The sequence below is a fragment of the Archocentrus centrarchus genome, chromosome 9 (genome assembly GCF_007364275.1).
Source record: "Archocentrus centrarchus isolate MPI-CPG fArcCen1 chromosome 9, fArcCen1, whole genome shotgun sequence".
NCBI classification, from domain to species: Eukaryota; Metazoa; Chordata; class Actinopteri; order Cichliformes; family Cichlidae; genus Archocentrus; species Archocentrus centrarchus.
Window position 1 is genome coordinate 3,100,065 of NC_044354.1, and position 21,614 is coordinate 3,121,678.

The following is a 21,614-nucleotide window of genomic DNA, read 5'->3' on the forward strand; positions in this document are numbered from 1 at the left end:
TTGCAAATAGCATGCTGAAGTTATTAAATGCAAACATGCCTTTTGTCATAAAAGTGCCAAAAAAAAGTTGGAAAACAAATATTGCTGCATATTTTATGAACAAACTGAACCTGATAAGTGAACACAATAGGAGAGATAAAGGCAAACCAAGCAGAGCTCAACTGATTGTTTCATTTAAATAAATATTTCATTTTCCTCTCCATTCATGAATAACATTCCATTTAATCTAATCAGAGCTCTACTTTCCACTGTTTGCATCAGATTCCTCCTCCGTCTTTATGTGTTTTCTATTTTTTTCCAATCCTTATCTTTTGTACTTCTCTTGTCGCTGCCTGAGACGTTTCCTTCATATTTTATGTGTGATATTAATGTTTGTCACTTCATGGCATTGAGGCCATGCTGTGTGGAGTTTGCATGTTCTCCCTGTGCATCAGTGACTTGCAGCTTGCAGCTTAGGCTGATCAGTGACTGCAGATTGCTTGTGACTGTGAGCAGTTGTCAGCCCTGTGATTGACCCCGCCTCTTGATTAATGCCAGCTGAAATTGCCTCTGGCCTTTCCGTGTCCCTCAAAAACCATAAGCAGGTGTAGCTGATGGGTGGATGGGTCAGTGGGATTCAGCTTTAATGCTCCAGTCTGGAAATCATAATCGATAAAGATCAAAAAAGAGGAGGAAGAAGCAGCCTGTGGTGGAGGTAAAACAGCAGACAGTAGAAACAGTGCAGGTGCAAAGCTGCAAAGCTTGCAGTAGGTACTCCTAGGCCTCAAGAACCTCCCAGCCCCTCCAGCTATCCCACCATTATCCTGTCTGAGTAGCATGCTTGACTAAAGCCTGCCGTTTGAATGGCTCGGGACCCATTAACCCATCTAATAATGCCTGTTGGCTGCATGGCCAGTGTGTATAGTCGTACTTATCCTTGGTATATTTATGCATATAGAAGCTTGTCTGTATCCCATTAGAGTTTTGACCCATTTCAGACAGCTGTCCATTTAGCACAGTGTGCCTTTCCTCCCGGCCCACAAAGGTCTGGGGCAGCAGAGCACATATCTGCGCTCAGAGCCGGGCTTCTCGCTGTCTTTGGTGAAATTAGGCCAGCTTTTATTCCGGATGGGTTTTCCATGTGCTGGTTCAGCCTTGTTTTTGTCCCAGTACTGTGTGTGTAACCCAGCCTCGTGTCATGTGGCCAATTTTCAACTGCTCGGAGCTTTGCCCGTCTCAAGTGCGTCCTTACATGATCGTTCCCTTTTCTGCTCCTGAAAGTTAGAGCGATGAAACAGAAGAAAGGGCGATGGGGTGTGCTGTGAGCGAGGCATCCAGTGTCATGAAAACAGGCTTGTTTGGCGGAGACTGTTTCTCTCTGCGGGGACACGAGGCAGCTTTCAGACACGAATGCTCCGTCTCATCTATTTTAAAACCACAATCGCCACGTGGTGCCTCACCTTCTGGCGCTGCCTGTTCTCAATCTTGTGTGTTTGAAAGCTTCGGCTGCCAAGTGAGAAAATGCCGATGCTCTTTCGGTGTCAGCGCTCTCAGTCTGCGGCTGGCTACAATAGCCTGAAAAACACTGTGGTGTGCCAGAGGAAGGGCAACAGTGGACTGTGTTTTCATTTTGTCTCACTTTTGTTTTGTCTCTGCCTTCGTTTTGTCTACTTTTTTGCTTACGTTTGATGTCGTGTGGTTGGTAGTGGGTTGCCGCTCACTGAGGCACCTGCCGCAGCCTGCCAGCGGTTCGTCTGTGATCCAGCTGGGATGCCACCCCCGTCGAGGGTGACACACCCTGATGGAGCACACACAGCCACACACAACAAGTCCACTCATGTCCTCCGGCTAAATGATCATATCTGTCGTGTCTTCCTAGACCCATACAAGCATTCCTGAAACAACATATAGGAGTGTTTTCACTTATACGGGATTCCACGTTAGGAGGCCCCGGCACACCGATCTTTGGACCCAGAGACCAGAGCTTGAGACTTCTCCTTCTCCCTGCTTTGGCTTGCAGTTTGGTTCATTTTAGGCTGTTTGATTCTGGGTTAAAATACACACCTTTTCAATGTTGAACCAACAGAAAAAGCTCAATTTTCTTGGTTTCCAGGTGCCAAGTTTTTACATGCAATTCTTCACCTGGCCAGCAGATGACATACTGTATGAAAAGAGCCCGACTGCATATAAAAGATGGACATAGCCATGGTGAAGTCATCAGTTGGTTAGTGAAGTCCTGCTGTGAAGCCTCAAGCTGAGCGTTTTGATCATGGCCATCTTGGTGTTTTGAGCAAGGGGTGAATCTGTCGTGCTCATCTGCCAGCGACTTGTCAATCACAAGATAGGCCCGCCCTAAATATTACCCTAATTTATCCTCCTTTTTGACTAATGGGCAAATTTTGCAAAGAGTATCATGTTATATTCCATAAGACTTGAAACTAGTTAAGTCTGTTTATTTATGAGCATGTTTAAAAACAGGTCAAATCAAACAATAAAAATAATACAGGAAAACAAAAGACTTGAAACTAATAATGGAGACCAGCCAAAGAGGTGCTTACCTGTAGACTTCAACACAGTTACATTTCTCTTTGTACCCAAAGAAGCCGCCCCCTGCTGGCTATTAGAAAGAATGCATGTTCAAGATTGGCTTCATTCATCTTTTATATACAATCTATGTGGAGGACGGACTTTTCTAATGAGGTAGAAGGAAGTTAAACCCGTAAGCCGGGGTGCCCAAACTCGGCCCGCGGGCCACTTCCGGCCCCGCCTCCTACTTCCAGTCTGTGAATTGATATAAAAAAAACATACAATTTGGCCCTTTAAGTTACTTTTTTGACATTTGGCCTTCCCCTCCAATTAAGACGGTTAAGCAAAATGTCAAAAAAGTAACTTAAAGGGCCAAATTGTATGTTATTTTTGACATCAATTCACGGACTGGAAGTAGGAGGCAGGGCCAGAAGTGGACCGGGAGTTTGGGCTTACTGCTGTAAGCGAATTAGTATGTTTAGTAAATATAAAATGTAGCCAAATCCATTCATTTAAAGTGAGACCGTACCTGTGAGATTAAAAGAATCAGTTTGTGGTTACTTGCATTGACACCAGATTAATCGCACATTATCTCAGTTTGAAAATATGTTTTAATCACCTGTTTAGGCATGCATTCATATTACTGATTGATGGCAAAGAAAATGTGTTAAAATTATAGAGCTAACTTTTTAGAAAGAAGTTTGTTGCTGTGTGTGTCTGTGTTGTGATGTTCTGAAATACTTGTTTACATGACCACAGACAGTGTGATGGCTCCTTCCCTAAAGCATTCCTCACTGCAAAGACATTTTCTTTTGGTGTGGCTCCTTGAAGCTGACGCGCTGCTCGACGCTGGGAGCCGCCTGAATTTGACTGACAGAGTGAAACTGTCAGGGTGAAGTCCTCAAGCGTTTGCCAAGATAAAGTTGCTTTGATGTGCACATTGGAAGCTCATTTTTCAACAGCATATAACCAAGAAAAACTTGTTATGCCACTGTGTTTTCCTGCAGCAGAGAGACGTGAAGTCGAGAGACGTGAAGCGTTTGAGTTTGTGTTAGTTCACTCGACAGGCTTGAAAATACTGTTTTCCAATAAACCGGGAATAATACCCACCTGTACCTGTTTACCTATAGTTACAGTGACTATGTGAGTGTGGTGTATAGTCTCTTTATTTTATACACTGTTGCTGTGGGTGGTGTGAGGGTGTGAGGCATTATCTGTATGCCAGCATTCCTTAAAGTTTTGTGACACTTTAAGATATCATTTTGTTACAGTGTTGCCACTGTTGGCACCTGACTATTCTTTGATCCCTGAACAATTGAGGGAATGTCTGATTAACCCTGTCTGTCAACAGTCAAAGCTAACCGGTCACACCTCGAAGACATTCAAACAAAGTTGTAGTGTTTGGTTCAGGTTTCATAGCTGAACGTTGAGGTAAATATGCAATGTTGAGATAATGTCATTAAGAGTGATTTATGGCGCTGCTAATTTATGACGCTGATTTATGAAATTGCAGCACACCTGAGTCAACCTCGACGAATGAAAGTGAGCAGTTGTGCTCGTCCACATTGTTGAGCACTCTGCACATCAGAGGTTTGACGTGAATGTTTCTTGGACTTAACTCACTCAGTAAGTTCCTGTAAAAGTCCATCTCAGCTGCTCAAATACAAGCAGGAAACTTTTCACCGTGTGGACAAATGAATATACCACATAGTTCCATCCATCAGATTTATTCTGCTTATAGTAATGTGGATTCAGTTAATAAAAAAACACAGAACTGTTGGACTCTGAGCCTGGCTCTAATGGAGGTTTCTTCCTGTTAAAAGGGAGTTTTTCCTTCCCACTCTCACCAAGGTCTTGAGACGTGTTTAATGGAGGCATGTCTGTTTTTTTTTCCTGAGTAACACCCATTGTGTCACCATCTAACACCATCCAACACCAGATGATTACAGATTGGTGGTGTTCCTTAAATTCAAGTGCTGGGAAAAAGGGATTAGGTTGGAAAAGTTTTTATTTAGTATGTTATGAATGACAGAAAAATTAAAGTAAATGGTTGAATGAGTGTCTGAGACGAAGACAAGTGCGAATCAAAATAAGCAAGAGGTCAAGACGAGTTGGACATGTGGTTTGGAAGCCCAGAGTGAAGCACCACAGCCCGGCCTCGTGGCTGCTGTGGTTGCCTGAACCGGGGATGCCTTCGGGTTTCTGCCGCTGCTGTATTTCTCTCACTCTGTCATTGTTTTTAGAGGCAGAATATTTCCCTAAGGTGGTCTCGTACCAGCTTTCACCGCAGCCAGCTCTCCCAGCCAGCATACTGAGGCAGGTTCAGGCATCACTGTGTGGAGAAGGGTGTGAGTTTCAGTGTGTGTGTCTGTACTGTTACCAGTACAAAATCCAGATATGTAGACTCTCAGAGAGAACATTTAATGGAGCTAATTTTGGCCTGTCCTTATTTTTTAACAAGATTTAAAGAAATAAGTTTGTTAAATGGAAGCTTCTATTAAAGATCAAGAGAGAGAGAGAGTGTGTGTGTGTGTGTGTGTGTGTGTGTGTGTGTGTGTGTGTGTGTGTGTGTGTGTGTGTGTGTGTGTGTGTGTAATGCCTGAATTCAGATTTTTGACTTCAGTTCCCTGAGACTAACTTTAAAACGTTACCTGCCAAGCTTGTTGTCTCCCAGCCAAATTAATGATCCATTTTCATAGAAATATGCCAAACTTTTTAAGGCAGTTTCATGTATAGTGTTCCCACAGGTGCTCTGTGAATAGACATAAATATTCAAAGTTTTGCACTTGTGTGTTGGGAGTGAAACTTTCTGCCATATGTTAAAGGTTAAAGGTCAACTGTTAACAAACACTGACTGGTCTGAGACGCATTTCCTGCCTGTTTGGATGCTTCATGTTGTTAAGTCCCTTTCACTTCCATTAGGCCTGTCCTTACCTGAAGAAGGAGTATTTGAACACTACTGTTAGCTTACTGTGACCTCTGACCTCCTTATAGCTCCACCCACTCCTGCCTTCGGGGAGAATACTTGTTTGCGGTGCTGGGGGGGCTTGAACAGAAACTGGAGAGTAGACACAGAAACAGTGTCTGTGGCTCCTTTCCTTTCTCAGCAGGGTTAAATCAGTCGGCCCATTAGGGAATTAGATGCATTGATCACAAGGTGAGCTGGTTGTGTAGAATGTTTGCTAATGAGTAGATGGCCATTGTTTAGTGTTTCTCCTGGGGAGGAGGAGGAGGAGATGAATAGCAGGTCAGCTACTTTAGGGCTCACAGCCAAATGTAGATCAGCAGTGCTCTGCACAGGTATAATCCATTTCATTTTTTTAGTGGCTATTGTACGGCAAATGGCATTCGATCTCCTGGTGCCTGTTGTGTGTTTGTGTGTGTGTGTGTTTTGCAGGTTTGCCCATTTTCAGCTTAATTTGATCAAAAAGCTTTTGCATATTAAGTGTAAGCTTTAATAGTGGAAAGCAGCAACAGTGACAAAATGAGTCTGCAGTGTGTGTGGATCTGCTGTTCAGAAAGGGTGATCCTGAGTATACACTAAAACAATTCATCAAGTACTCTGTACAGTTTTTGTTTTCTTACTTAAACTAGCTCATATGGAAGTATCCTGCATCCAAAAAGCCTTTGGTAGTATTATAGTAGTACCATATTTCATTTTCAGGGCAGTTGGTTTTTATCCTTTAAGGCGAGGTTAACGGACCAGGACTCGTATTACAGCAGTCCTGTGAGCCTGTATGAAGAGACGCTGCAAGTAAAAGTCATCTGTACCAACGTTCTGATGTTAAGCTGTTCTAATATTTCAGTTGTGCAATATTTAATTTGGTGAATGCAAATATTTGCTAATTGCCTTTAAAGCCAGCAGAGCTGATCTAAATGAGCAAAGTTACTGCAGTTCATCCTAAAGGGGGAACGAAGCATCCATTAGCTGTTGAGATATTTCACTTGAAATTATAAATATTAACCTAATTAATGGATATGCCTGTTTTGTCTGTCCATGATAAACTTTTCTCTTAGGGCCTCCTCAACTGATCAGTTGCTGAATTTCATGCAACACAATTAACTGCATGCATTTATTAAGCTTTTTGTAAGCACCTGATGAGTGCAGACACATTTCTGCATTTCTCTTCTTTCCTTTCAGATTTGAGCGTTCTGTTCATTGTTGTCCTGCTTTACCCTTAAACCCAAATATGAGCTGCACAGAGAAAATGCAGTATTTAATTACCTAATGGACAAATATCCCATGAATTTTATGGATCGCATTTATACTCCCTCTTTAATAAGCCTCTCTGATTAATGACTGCTTGTCTTTTTTCTCTTGCTTCATCCTCAGGAAAAAAGTTGCGTGTTTAAAGAGGCCATTACTGGTCCCTGTAGCTGTTAGTCTTTTATTGCCTGCTCTCATAATGTTTCAAAGGATGTCTGGAAAAATGCTTTTTCCATCTATCTTTCCATTGTTGTGTCTTAGTGTCCTCTGCGGTAACACCGCTTCAGCGAAGTTGTTTTATTGCTAGTTGCACAAAGTAAATGATGTAAGAATGATGCAGTCTTTTTATCTCTGTGCCATTTGATCCTCAACAATCTGATAAAAGTTTCATGCTTGTTGCCTGATTATTGTTTCTAATGAGAATTAAAGAAAAAGCTTAATGTGGTTTGTTCTGGATAGAAATGCTGCCAATGAGGGAAAGCTGTGTAGTATCACTTCTGTTGAAACTGTCTGATGATAAATGTACTTATCTAACATCTGAGTGTGTGTGTGTGTGTGTGTGTGTTCACCTCACAGCTACCCTCGTATCAGGTCTCATGAAGCTCCTCAGGACACACAGTTTGGTGTTGTGAGTGATGTGGGATGTGGTCATTTTTCATCTCGTCTCTGCATTGTTCTGCGTGGACTCTGAGAGCACTAATTATTCATTTAAAGCTTTGGCTCCTGCCTGTTCCCTCTAATTAGATGGTTAGTCACTATCCCAGGGCCCTGGGCTCAGACATTGATCTCTGTCACAGTCACATTGTGACACAGCCGCCACGAAGCTGCAGAAATGCTCAGATGGGATAAAAACAGGCATTAGTACAGTAAACATGTACAACATACAGTACAGCTGTCTCTTTCTCACACTCTCTCTCACACACACACACACACTCACTCTAATGCGCTTTGAATATCCCACTTGCAAAGTCACTCTGCTGGATACAAATGCTTCTCTCATTCTGTCCAATAATAAGTCCTTTATTGTATAACTGTAAACTGTTCCAATTTACAGCCTGGAGAATTTATGATCTCCATAGAAAAACAAAGCATAAACGCAGCAGAAACACATAATGGCGACTCCCACCTCCTTACAAACAATACTGAGTTTCCAGAAACGGTTCTCCTGGGGGAGTTTGTGGCGTATTTCTCAGTTTCTCTTGTGTTCTCGTGGGCTGTGGTGCAGTCAACAAGACTAATCAAAGGCTTGATGAAGTGCAGCAGCTGTATTTGTTTATGTATTGAGCATACTGTACTACAAAACTGGTAATAAATGGGGCCGAGACACAAAGAAAGGGAGACGGAGCGAGGAATGAAGGCAGAGAGGACGGGATGGAAAGGAGAGGAAAAAAATCACATAAACACCGACTGTGATAAGTGTTGTTTCCCTGCTTTGTTGCAGTTAGCATTCCTCAGAAGGCAGTGCAGTGTTTCAGTGTGTGTGTGTGTGTGTGTCTGCGTGTGTGCGTGCCTCCGATCTGAATGGTTAACCTGCTGCTGGTGGATTAATGGGCTGCTGGGAGAGTTTCCAAGGCGTCAACATACCTGTGTTTTAAATTACTTCAATTGAGCCTATTAGCACTTGAGGAATGTGCCTTTAAAATCCTGCCTCTGCTTTGTAACCACACGTCTCTAATGTCCCTTCTCTAATGTGAAAGCACTAATTAGCTTTTCGTTATGTGTGATAATGAAGCATTGCTGCTGCTTAAAGAATCATTTTAAGGTTTATATTTCTGAGTAAATATGTTCTGTAAGCAGAGATGCTTTTGCAGAGACACACTTCACTGGCTTTTCATTCTTAAGTGTTATCAAAACTAAATCCCTGAGATGTGTGTGACTATAATAAATAAGGCTGTCAAAGAAACAAGTGTCTAAAATGATTGGCGGTAATGATTCATGAAAGGAAACCACATAAATCTTTATGTTCAATCTTTATGTCAGAAGAGGAGGGCCTGACTCAGGTATACGGTTCAGCTGATATTATCGCACACATATTTTGGTATCGCGTATATGTTGTATATGTTGTGCAGTTTGTCCTGCAGGATAAACTGTTGGGTTTGGTGTCATCTCCACTGTTTATAATGCTGTCTGCAGCAGAGCTGAGCTGTGAGCAGTCAGTGATTAAATACAACAACTGACTTCTTTTTCTGTGAAGCACTAAATTTGTGAATTCATGGATATCACTAATTATATTTTAGCATTACAGATATGACTTTGATTAACTTTGTGTATACTGGTAGATTAACCATTACAGAAACATAAGCATGATGCTGGTAATTACCAGTACTGTGAATTTAGGGCAGCTGTGGCATAGACCTTACATTGGGTGGTGGTTTAAGAAATTTGTTAAACACTGGTCCAAAAAATGAAGGGAACCCTTTGAAAACCCATCAGATCTCAATGCTGCAAATCTGCACTGATACCAGGTAACGTGTGAGGAATGAAAGGATCCCATATCGTTCGTGAGCCTCCAGAGGGCTGAATTCAAGGACACCCTGAAAACAAAAGTGAAAAGATGATGCAGCAGGCAAGTTCATTTTGCCAAATTTTTATTGCAGCAACTTAAATGGTCCTCAGTAGTTTGTATGCATGCTTGACAGCGTCAGACCTTCTAATGAGACGATGCTGAGCTCCTGGACGGTCTGAGGTGCAGCCTGGCAGCATCAGATGGACCAAACATAATGTTCCAGAGCTGTTCTGTTGGATTTAGGTCAGGGGGGGGCAGTCAGTGGTATCAGTTCCTTCATCCTCCTTCATCACCAGGCATTGCCGTGGAACCCAGGACCCACTGCACCAGCGTAGGGTCTGACAGTGGGTCCAGCAGTGACCCTGACCCTGAGCTAAATACAACACATGTGAAAAACAGTCAGAAAAGACGAGGAGGGAAAAATGAGTGTCCTCCACCTGAAAACTGTTCCTGTTTGGGGGGTTGTCTCATGGTTGCCCCTCTAGTGCACCTAATGTTAACTTCATTAAAACCAAAGCAGCTGAAACTGATTAATAACCCCCTCTGATACCTGACCAATATCAATATCACAGAGGTTTAATGTACTTGATGCTAAACTGATTAACTGATTTCCCATATTCACATCCCGTGTGTGTTGGTAGTCGAGCCCAGATAAATAATAACAATCCAGTATTATTCATTTTTGGGGGCTGAGCTCTGCGGGGCTCTAATCTGCATGAGGATGTGGGAAGAGAATTTGTTTACTCCAGTGATGCTTCCTCCTTCCTCACCCTGCACACATTTTTCCTGGTCTTACAGGCTGCACCGTGCTCAGCCTCAGTTTCTATAGCCACAACTACATATTAGTTTTATTAGATTATCAGCTCCTTACATTTTAGAGAAATCAGTTAATTGTTCTGTCTGAAATGTTTTATAAAACTGGGGCAATTGCAGTAAACATGTTTCAAATGTTCGTTGCTGAGTGTGTTTGTGTCACTTTGTTTGTACTTGATTAGACTGGAGGAGAAAGTGAGCATGAATGTCAGCACAGTTATTCATGCCATCACCCACAGAGTGAAGCCACAGGGCGTTATCACTCACCACCTGAGTGGGTATTATCAGTCATCCCCTTTAAACTGGCCTTTCATGTTCTCACGTCCACACTCGGTGTTTCCTCACTGAAGGAGAAACGAAATAAAATCAAACCGGATGACAGGATTCATTTTAGCCAGTCGTGTATAGAAATGATTTTATATGTTTATATGTGCTGATGTAGAGGGAAAAAATGAGACTGCAGAGCTGATGAGGAGATGAGTTGCAAAGTGGCTTGCAGAGGCAGCACTGACTGAAGACTTAAACACTGCACTGAAGAGTATGAGCAGTTATACCTGCCTGCACTAAGTCTAAGCTCAGTGTTTGTGCTTTTAAATCTTTGCCAATAAAAAGGTCGCAGTCCGCTTCATATCATGTGTCAGATTCCACGTGGGAAGACAAAATTCTTCTTCTCTGCTTTTCTCACCACACACACACACACACACACACACACACACACACACTTAGAAAATGTTATATTCCTAATCTGATGCAACAGCTCTCAAATCTGACAGGGTACATTTTCTAAATTCCAGTTCCATGTCGCTGTGACTCAAACATCCCTGTCCCCCCAAACATCCCCTCTCCCCTCCTCCTCGCCTCATGCCAGCTCCTTCTCTCCTCTTTTTCTCAGAAGCCAAATAGTTGGCTGTCCTCGTGACCCTAAAAGTTTCAGCCCTGAATACTTGAGTGTGTTGTCACTGGTTGTTCTTTGCTCTGGTTGTTCTTTTTCCAGTACCTGCTCACTTGTTTCTAACCCCTGTAGAGTCGGTTGGACCACATGGACTTAAACTCCATTTGATCTTTCCTAATCATGTGAATTCCCAGCCTTAGCATGAAATATGGATCACATCTAAGATACATAACTGATCTCCTCTGGTTCCCCTGCAGTGCCTGGGAACTTGGGGTGCTTCAGAGTAGGGTTTAATCTCGGGATCCGGGATTCCCGGGAAATGCGATCAGAACCATTTCCCGTTTCCCGGGAAACGTTAGACGGGAAACCGGGAAAAAAGTCGCGCGCGTCGATTTGACTTTCAGAAAGAAAAGAAAGCTTCAGAATGTTAAATTTAAGGAAATATTGAGAGAAGGGTTCGTTTAATGCGAAAAGCATTACTCTTCATTTCAGGCACGTTCAGCCTCCGTTTAAGGCTTCAGCCTTCATCTCAAGCGTTTTAATAGAGGTATTACACAGTTGTACTTTTTTCCTCTTTAATTTGTTGAAATCGTAGGCAATGTGTTTACCCTAAGGTATTTTGTATTATATAATTTTATATTATTATATATTGTTATATTGCATTATATAGCCTATAAAATATGCCTGCCCTGAACAATAAAGAAATATCTGTTTAACTTCGAGTGTTTCTTTTCCTCGTTTGCAGACGCTTACTAACAATCATGAATTAGGATACGGGCCTAATGTGTGAAGAAATTATCATGAAATAGATTGCTTTAACATATTTCGCTTTTAAAATGGAGTTGAGTAAAATGTATATTTTTAGGCTATAAGGATTGGCCAGTTTTTCAATAGACGATTCACAGCGAACCTACTTTAACCCTCAGACACGGTGTTATAAATTTGCTGTTGCCAGAATGGCAATGACCAAGTCGTAGTGCATTACTCGAGGCCCTGTGTTATGCCATATTATAGTGTAGTACGGTAGTTAACTTTTCAATGACTATTACAGCGTTCCACTGGTGGAGATATAGCGCAACAGATGTCGCCACGACAGCGTGGCTGAGCCTTTATCAATGCTGTGGAGATGAACCGTATTGTTTTGCACCAGCAGTTGTAAAATAGCTTGGTATAATTCCATGTACAATGGAGGAATATTCGAATTATATTTGTTAAGGGAGTGTTGAGGAACGATACAACACCGCATAGCTCGAGCACTCGAATGTCCAGATGTAGGTTTTATTGCGTTAATCAAGCCGACGTTACCCCCTACTGGGCATAACAGGACATAGCTGGAAAGCTACCTCTACAATATCAGAATAGGTTAAGGCCGACACAGGCTACAGAAGGCCTAATTAAAATAAAAAAATAAATAAACTTTTTCCCGGGATTCCCGGGAAATGGCTCGTCATTTCCCGGGATTTGATTCATGTCATTTTCGGGAAAAATATTAAACCCTACTTCAGAGACAGCGGCGACCCACCCACCCTGACTGGTGCCAGTGAGACCTCCAACAAACTCACCATCCAGAACTGCATCAGCTTCTGCAGGAAGCAGAGATACAAGGTGAGATATGGAGCTAAATTAGAAATGCATAAAATAACAAGAAATCCTGAAAGATGCAGATCTTTTATTGTAACTGTGATTAAAGCCGGCAGGTGTTAATTTTCTGTCTCAGCAGATCCACTTCTGCTCTGTATACACTGACAGATACTGACAGGCGCCCCCCCCCCTCCCCACTCAGTTCAGCAGATGTTACAGGAAATGGCAGCAGACTGGCATCATCTGCCTACCCTTGGAGTGTCACTGTTCTCAGTGCACATGTGAAGCGTCGGTGCTCTGAAGTGTGGATCCCGTGTGAGCCTGACAGAGAGCATGCCTGATGAGTGAGACGGCCGTCCGTCTTTACTCTGCCTAAAGTGTCTGCGTACGTGCTCTCAAATGTAACTGCATCAGATGGAATAATAGATAATACTCAGGACTGATTAGATATCATGCAAATATCCAGCCAGTATAATCAGATATCCTGGACAGACTCAAGCCCTCCAGCAACCCTGATCTGAATAAGCAGTTAAGAAAAAGGCTGAATCATATAAACGACCACAGCAGTGATTCTCTTCTTCACTCCTAATGTAGTAAACAGACACACTGGAGACATGTGATGGTTCAGATTTAATAAAATGTTTACTTTTCAACCATATTCTAATGTTGTTTCACCCTGAATGATTAATTTATATAAATAAAAAACAACAAGTTCATTTATACCATACAATAAACACTAATGATATTAACTGACTGAGAGATTGTGGGTAAATGATGGAAAATTGGTGGGTTACCTATGTAAAATTAATCATGTGAGATTCATATGAATTTTATATAAAGTCTGAGGGCTAGGTAAATTTAGTTTGCTCATGTTATAGAACAGCTGCTGTTACTACTAAAAAGCTTGTATTGGAATGGAAATGCAGGTTTCTTTTCTTACAGCTGGCACAGAGCACCCACAGCCCCTCAGCAGCCCCTCAGTGTCTGATGCAGGTTTCAGCTAAACGAAGCATCACAAAGCAAGGTGCTGGTTCCTAATAGCTGCATCCAGAATATAAAACTAATTACAAAATAAGCAGAAAGAAATCTGAGTGGGTGCCAGCGCTCGGCTGCTTTGTAACAGAGGGGCTGTTATAGGGGTTCGGCTCTATGTGGAAGTCTCCTTGTGAACACAGATTTAGTCCATGAACATATTTTTAAATGTCAGCCGCTGCAGAGATCACACAGTCGGCAGGACAACAGGGAGCCTTAGAGAGACCGTCTGAGTGAGAACGGTGACTCAGTGAGTTACTGCAGACTGCGATCTGACCACCTCAAACTCAAACAATGTGACAACGTAGAAACTTACTCATTGAGCTGTTTGGTGAGTTTAACAACCTGTGAAGCCAGCGACATGCAGGTTTCCACAACAACCAGGTAGCGGGCGCAAGTGGTGTGTCCCTGCCGCTCGGCACTCTGGGAAGGCCGCTCCCCCTGCTGGTTCTGGAACGTCACATTGGAGCCATACTCCACCAGAGTCTGGGTAAACAAACACAAACCATTCAGAGAAGCAGCCATCTTATCTAAACCATATCATTAGTTATCAGTATTTTGATTGTCAGCCTGGCGAGTCAGCAGGAAGCAGACAAGACTAATAACATCCACCCTTCCTTCTGCAGGGTGTGCCACCTACAGAGAAAACACGCTGATGAAGGAACATTAGCTCAAAGCGTGAAACCTCATTTTTGACATAAATCAGTGCAGAGTCAGGGCGAGTAAAGGAACCTAAGCAGAATGCTGTGGAGAACATTTAACCTTTGACCTTTTACTCCACAGCAGCGTGACAGACAAACTGAGCAAACAAACAATATTCAGGAATATCAAAAAAGGTCTTTCAAATGTTTAAAATGACTAAACTGCTGTCAGAGGTCATGATGCTTCCACCTTTTGGAAACAGATCAATGAAGACAACTGTACCGCAGAAGCATCAGCTGCTCTAGGACAGCATACCATACCAGTCAGGCATTTTTATAAACACAAAATCACATTTCTTTGTGTCACTGGGGTGCGTGTGTGTGTATGTGTGCAGACAATGAGCCACATCTGCCCTTTTGTCTTAAACATTTCTATTGTTAATTAACACCATATATAAAGGGGCTCTTCTGCAGATGTGTTAGCTGCCAAAGAAACTGTGACAAGTCAACAGAACAACAGAATCAGCTGCTCTCTAATGAGCCTCCACTTTGTTGGACTTTGTTGTCTGTCAGCAGGAGGATCGACAGCAGGACTTACTGTCTGTTTATGGGGTAAAAGATCCAGATGATGCACATCCAGCATCACAGAGCCAAACATCAGGTTACCTGTATACAGCTGAGGTGTCCGTACTGAGCTGCTATGTGGACTGCAGTGTTTTCGTTCTGGTCAACTTCATCCAGAGAGATGGCCTGTTCCTGCAAGAACTGAAGCAACCACAGCAACACCTTCTCCTGGAGGGACAGACAGGCAGGGAGGTGGTGCAACCATTCAAACCATGTATCTGAATGTGCTTCCTCTTACTGAATCACTGGTTTACAATACCCATGATAATGTGTCACCATGCTATGATAACAGGTCAAAGTACCCATGAATACACCTAATAATAACTGTTAATGACAACATGTGAAAATAAAACCTACTTCTCTCCTCACCTGTGTGTGTGTGTGTGTGTGTGCGTGCGTGCGTGTTACCTGTCCATAGCGGGCGGCGTAGTGGATCAAACTGAGATGCTCTCTGGTGCAGCTCAGCTCAGCAATGGCCTCTGTCTCACTCACCATCCACCTCACACACTCCAGATAACCATTCTACGACAAACACACACTCCTGTTACCATCACTTCAAACCACATCAGCTGTTTTTACACATGCACTGCAGCTCTGAGCCTTTCAGGACATCATCCAGCAGAGGAGCAGATGAGAATGGTAACCTGTAATGGGCTCAGTCTTTGAGTTAATGAGAGAACGCAGCTGAATTTATTTCCTATAGTGTGTTACACGTGAGAAAAAACAGCTTTCTACACAACATGATTCTCATTATATTTTCCAGTCTAATTCCAGTCCATAACCACTATTCAGGTCTTTAACTGTGTACACTGATGTTATGTGGACCAGAAGGTAGGCGAGTTCCCACAATATGAACCAGTGAAAAGATTCATGCCCCTACGACTACGACTACATTCATTCAACATACTTCAGTGAGTACCAGGTGGCTGGAAATCTGTCATCCTGTTAATCTCACTGTATAAACAACAGCCTTGTTAATAACAGCCAATCAGGAATCAGCACACAGCTGTCAAGCTTGTCTCTAGATAACACGTTTCCCCTCTGGCAGCCAATCAAGAGCCTGGTTTCCACTGCAGCGCTGCCAAAACAGGACCTGCTTACAAATTCTCTCTTTTTAACATCCTGCTGCTGCCAATCCAGCTGAAGTAAACATTCACATCATCTTATCAAAAACCTCTCTTATTTTTGCAGAATGACCTCACTGACCAGCTGTCAGCAACCAATCAAATGTCTGCATGCCCTTGTTAGCTGACAGGTGTTTGTTTTTCCTTTCAGGAGAACTTCCACTTCAGATTTCCACCTGCAGGTGGAAACAGTGGAGATCTGAAGACTGCACAGGAACACTGACCATCAGCATCAGCCAGGTTAGATACACAGCTGAAGGCATCTTCACACCTTTACTGGATTTTAAATGACAACAAATACACCAGGCAGCGGGGTGCCAGTACTCTGCTTTAATGGGGTTGAGGTGACAGCTTTGAATTACTTCAAGCCAGAGTCAGTCTGGACACACCCAGTCTAAGGTTGAGGTTCACACAAACTGACCTTGACCCCCAGACCAGCGGGGGTGAGCTGCTGGCTGTTGCGCTCATTGAGACAATCCTCTCCCATCAAAGACGTGAGATGCTGCAGACAGTCGGCGTGGCCCTGAGAGGCTGAGATGTGGAGCAGGTTGTTCCCGTCCTCGTCTCTGATCAGCTCCAGATTATCAGCTGCCAGGTGAGGCTGCACGGAGAGCAGAAAAAACTGAAGGTATAAAGAAATTAAGGAGAACGAGTGACAAGCATGACAAAATATAACGAAAGACGCACCAGCAATGAGATCTGTCCTTCTCTAACAATGTTGATGATGTTCTGGTTCTTCTTGGTTTTTTCATCCACCTCCCCTCCTGCTCCGCCACCCCCTTGGCCCACCTCTCCCTCCTTCCTGATCCAGGAGCCCAGGCTTTGGAGCTGTCCTGCCTGCTCACACTGCACCCTGGCAGAGGGAACCTGAGCCCCCTGGAGGGTCCACACCGGGCCTCTGGCTCTGAGAGTCTGGGTAGACCCGCGCAGACAGCAGCTTGTCTGGAAATCAAGTCATGACTTTTCAGATCATATCACAATGTTAGCATAGGAGAAGAACAGGGGACGGTATATTTATTTAATACCTGCATCAGAGAAAGAGGAGAGAGAGGAGGAGCAGCTCAGGAGGCCAGAAGACAGCATCTCAGGCTGGTAGCCCCCTCCTCCACCTGGGGATCGGTGGAGGTGGTGGAGGTCTGGATCCATTGACTTGGACTTCCTCAGGTCGGACCACTTTACAGGTGAGAGAACGCAGTACTGTGGAAACACCAGGTACATTTTCAAAGATTCACTTATACAGAGACATATTTCTTTGCTAAGGGTTCAAAACAGTTCTCAAAGATATCCTGAGTTCACTGTACAGTATATTTATGTGGTATTACATGAGGTGGAAACAGGCACAAAAACAACTGTTACATGAAAACATCTCTCACTCATAATGCAGTAGCTGTTCAGTCTAACAGGACTATCACCTCCTAAATGAACATACAGAATAAAGACCTCATCCTCTCTTCAGCTGCACCTTTACTCAGGTCACTCTGCAGGTGGCAGCAAAGTAACCTACTCACTCAGAGGATTCAAAGCCAGCTGGCCAATAGGAAGAAGGCTCCTTTAAAACATCCACAGCAGCTTCACTTTTCACAGCTGGAAGTTTCTTTCATTTTTCATGCACTGTGCTCTGCACATAAATGCATAATCATACAGCACAAAGGCTGCTGATGGACCCACCAGAGTCTGTGAGCTGCTGCTGCCCAGACTCAGAGGCTCATTATGGGGCAAAGCGGAGCTCTTCAGCCCTCCTCCCCGGTTCCTCTCCAGCGTGCCTCCGCCCATGTTGCTCCCTGTCACTGAACGCTTGTCGTGGGGGACACGGGGCAGCGTGGACATCTGCTGGCTGGACTTGATATAAGGTACGTCTAGGATCTCATCCATGTCCAGGTCACAGTGCTCCAGTTCCCCAAACAAAGCCTGAGGATTGTTGTTCCCTCCAACACCACCAACGCTGCCACTCAGGCTCTTGACTCCCTGCCCGTCAGAGGAGGCGTGAGTCTGTTTGTCAGGGTCATCCTTACTATTCTCAGCCGGCTCCCCCAGAACCAGCCCCTGACCCTGGACTTTACCATCGGTGTCTGAGTCTGTGGTTTCTGGTTGGTGTTTAAGAGGTGAGACCCTCTTCACTGGCCGGAACTTACTGTGAACCTCTGCGATCCCTGTGGGTTTGATCCCCCCACCACTATGGGAGGAAACGCCACGACTCCAGTTGATGGCCGGAGCTGCAGGAGGACCAGACGATCAGAGATGTGACCTAAACTCTTCTAAAGTGGCACTTAATTAATGTTGGTTACCTAGTCTCTCCTCGGTCTGACCATCACTCCTCCTGGACAGCTCGGGGATGCTCTTCAGAGACGTGACAGAATACTGCAGGAGGACAAGGAAAGAAGGCAGCGTGAGAGGAAACTGCACACAGCTGGTAGCTGAAGTTATATTTAGATATTAGCCAATTACTGTAAGTACTGACAGACTTGTAGCAGTTACAGCTGTGTAACTCCTTCCAGTCTCATACACAGAACTAAAACCAAGGAAGGCTGTTTAAATCCTCCCTTCATGAAGGCGCCACCAAGAACTCAGAGGAACCTCAACAAGATTTCTACACGCTGCTGCAATCAAGGTCACCTGTAATGTCACAAAGCCCTGAAAGTGTTAGGCTGTTACAGGCTGGGTGATTCATCCAGTTTTGTTCCCCTACAATCATAATACAGTTAATATCTTGAAGTCATTTTCAGTGCCCCATTTTGCTCCCCTTACCTTTAGAGGAAGGGGCGCCACTCCCCTCACTGTTTAGTTCAGCGGGAGCAGAGACTGTTTCCGTAGGTCGACCTGTGGAACGAACGGTCGCCTGCAGCGGCCTTTGTCTCTGCATCTCTGAGGGTCTTTAACCCAGTCTACTTTTGGTGGTGTGTCAGCTGGTTATCAGCTTCAGCTCTCCATCACACTTCCTGAGGTTCACATCTGAGTCTGACTGGGCCTCTCGCTGCCCCGTCTGCAGTCACAGGCTTCCTGCAGTGGAGTGTCTGGGGCAGCAGAGACCAGCCGCTGCACTCAGGAGACAGTTTACAGTAAAAAAAATAAAAGCTAGTGTGGGGCTAACTCTCTACTGGACAACCCCACCACCTCCAACTTGCTTTTTATCTGCTGAAATTAGACTAAAAGAAAATCCCCCATAAAGGCACACATTTTTTTATCACGTTCAATAAATGCAGTAAATGAATAATCGTGCTAGTTATTGATCAGAATGTTTTGTTTTTTTAAATAATTGTACAGTCCGGGCGCCGGGGTGGCTCAGTGGAAGAGCGGGCGACCACGTATGCCGCGACAGCAGGCAGAGCAGGTTCATGTCCCGACCCGTCTTCCCCCATCTCTCCTCCCGCTTTCCTGTCTCTCTACATAAAAGCCAATCAATAAATCAATCAATAAATAATTGTACAGTCCGAAATAAGTTTATTGCCACGTTATCATTATTTGTATTTCTGTGTGGAAGCTGGTGGGCGATGCTGAATAAAGGTTTTCTGGGCTCCACAAAATCGTCGGTAATCAAGAATGGCTGTTATTGCTTTGACTGGCAGTGTGTGTGTGTGCGTGAGTGCGTGTGTGTGTGTGCGCATTTACACACATTTTTCACTCTGTGTTGGAAAAAAAGAAGTGGTTAAAGCTGGTGAATCTGGTGCTGCATGGCTGAGATCATAGAGATTTCCTCAGACTGAAGACTGAGTATCATAATGCTCGGGTACAGCCCCATCAAGCTTCACTGATAACAGAGATGGAGCTGGTAGCTGCGCCCCTGCAGGGAGCTTGTTGTATCATACTGACCACTGAATCATCAGAGAAGTCGATCTCATCCAGGTTGAGGTATTCAGGAGCCTCTATCTTCACAGCACATCATCAACCTCACAACCAGCTGCAGACAAAAACACAAGATTTCAGCGTGTGACTGAAAGACCTGAAGACCTTATTGATATCTACACATCAACATTCAAATGCAGGAGAAATTTGATCAATTAGATTTTCTACTGTTCTTGTTTGGTTTAGCAGAGCCTACAAAACACATATAGAAGTCATTAGCAGGACTCTGGAGAACTTGACTGCATACTGAGGAGGTAACTCAGCCATTTGATTCAGGTGTGTTGGATCAGGGACACATCTAAAACCTGCAGGACACCGGCCCTCGAGGCCTGGAGTTGCCCACCCCTGGATTATTCTCTTGACTGCACAACAAAGATGACTGCTTGGAGCTACAGAGGAAACCCCTGCAGCTCCATGATTATTTGGACAATAAGGTAATTTTTTTGAAACCAAAAAAAAAAAAAAATCAAGATGTCACTGAAGTTCATACTTTCAACTTTAATTCAAGGAGGTGTGATGGAAGTACCACATTAACTATGGATGGACCCAATTATTTCACGCTTGCAGAATACTGGTATGTATCAGAGCAGACAATGTTCTTCCAATCTTCTACGGTCCGGTTTTGGTAAGCCCATTTGTAGCCACAGTATCCTGCTCTTAGCTGACAGGAGGGGCACCCAGTGCTGTCTGCTGCTGCAGCCCATCTGTGATTCAGTGAGCTGTGTTCAGACAAGCTCTTCTGCATAACAGTGGTTATATGAGCTCCTGTTGCCTTCCTGTCGGCTGGAGGTAAAGTGATGAATCAAGGATATTTTTTCTTGTAAAAGGAAATGTGTCAAAGATGTGCAGATTTCACCACCTCAAATTTTCTGCTCTTCTTTGTCTCACATCATTTTAAATTTAAGTATAACACACCAAGACTTCTGCTCATCAAATATGTTTCACAGAAGCAGCAATTAAATAATCCTTATTTAAACTAATAAATAATCAGATGATCAATGAAAGCCGCTGGCTGCATCCCCACACAAAAGCTTTAAAATACCCTAAGATCCAGATGGATTTATGCAATTTAACTGAAGATGTAAATGCAATTAAAGACCCATCACGGGTTGTGAGGTGTTTGTAAGATGGATGGAAGGATGGATGTTTTAAAGACAAAAATGAGAGGAAAGTTAGATTTTTTTGGAAAAGGACTCATTGCATAAAAAGCCTGTGCTGAACATCTGAGAGCAGTATATACGTGCTTCTTTATTTTTCCTGTACTCATAAGGAATATTTGATACTGGACAAGAATCAGAGCGACCAGCAAAATGTATGCTGTCAAAAGCAAAAATGACATTTGATATGGCAACACTTAAAGCACAGTAAGAGCACTATTTTCGTGGCTTTACTGTATTTCCAAAGGCAGCTGGACTGAAGCAGACTTAAAGACGCCAGTGGAGCCTCTGTCTGCTTCAGGGGGGACAACAATAGGTGAGAGCTGAGTGAGCTCCTCTGCTCACGCTGACAGCTCATCTAATCCTCTGATACCTGCTCAAGCAGCAGGAGGCTAATCTGCTAAGCTAGCTCGCTAATCAGCGTCTAGAGAAGCTAATGTGGAAGCTAACAGGCTAGCCAGGCAGGCACCTGGAAAATTGGGTCAAAGAAAAAGCTCAGGTAAAAGATAAGGAGCCGTTAGCTCTCGGTTAACGGACAGTTTTTAGACACGGTACCTTTCCGAAGTCAGGGGGCCGACAGCGGGGGGTTAGCTGCTTGAGGAGCTGGTCGCTGCTAGCGGAGCCGCTAGCTGGATGGTCCTTGGCTCCAGCTGTTTTTTCCCTCCTGTCGCCTCTCTGTCTTGAAAAGCACA

The 21,614-nt window shown here is 43.8% G+C and overlaps 1 protein-coding gene and 1 long non-coding RNA gene across 2 annotated transcripts; both read right to left on the bottom strand.

The window, feature by feature from the left end:
* Positions 1-4,346: 4,346 nt before the first annotated feature.
* LOC115785718 (uncharacterized) lies at positions 4,347-11,190 on the bottom strand. The gene is made up of 3 exons (XR_004020377.1): positions 9,360-11,190; positions 7,282-9,246; positions 4,347-4,837 (listed from the first exon to the last, which is right to left on the bottom strand). It is a non-coding gene; the product is annotated as an uncharacterized LOC115785718 (long non-coding RNA).
* A 1,233-nt stretch (positions 11,191-12,423) lies between these two features.
* Positions 12,424-19,801, bottom strand: LOC115786120 (synphilin-1-like; the record flags this gene model as incomplete). The annotated part of the gene is given in 11 exon segments (XM_030738163.1): positions 12,424-14,022; positions 14,844-14,969; positions 15,210-15,323; positions 16,347-16,526; positions 16,613-16,723; positions 16,726-16,796; positions 16,799-16,867; positions 16,951-17,122; positions 17,594-18,138; positions 18,211-18,283; positions 19,733-19,801. Coding segments are annotated over 11 exon segments (1,704 nt in total), but the record flags the coding sequence as incomplete, so codon positions are not given.
* Between the last annotated feature and the right edge of the window lie 1,813 nt (positions 19,802-21,614).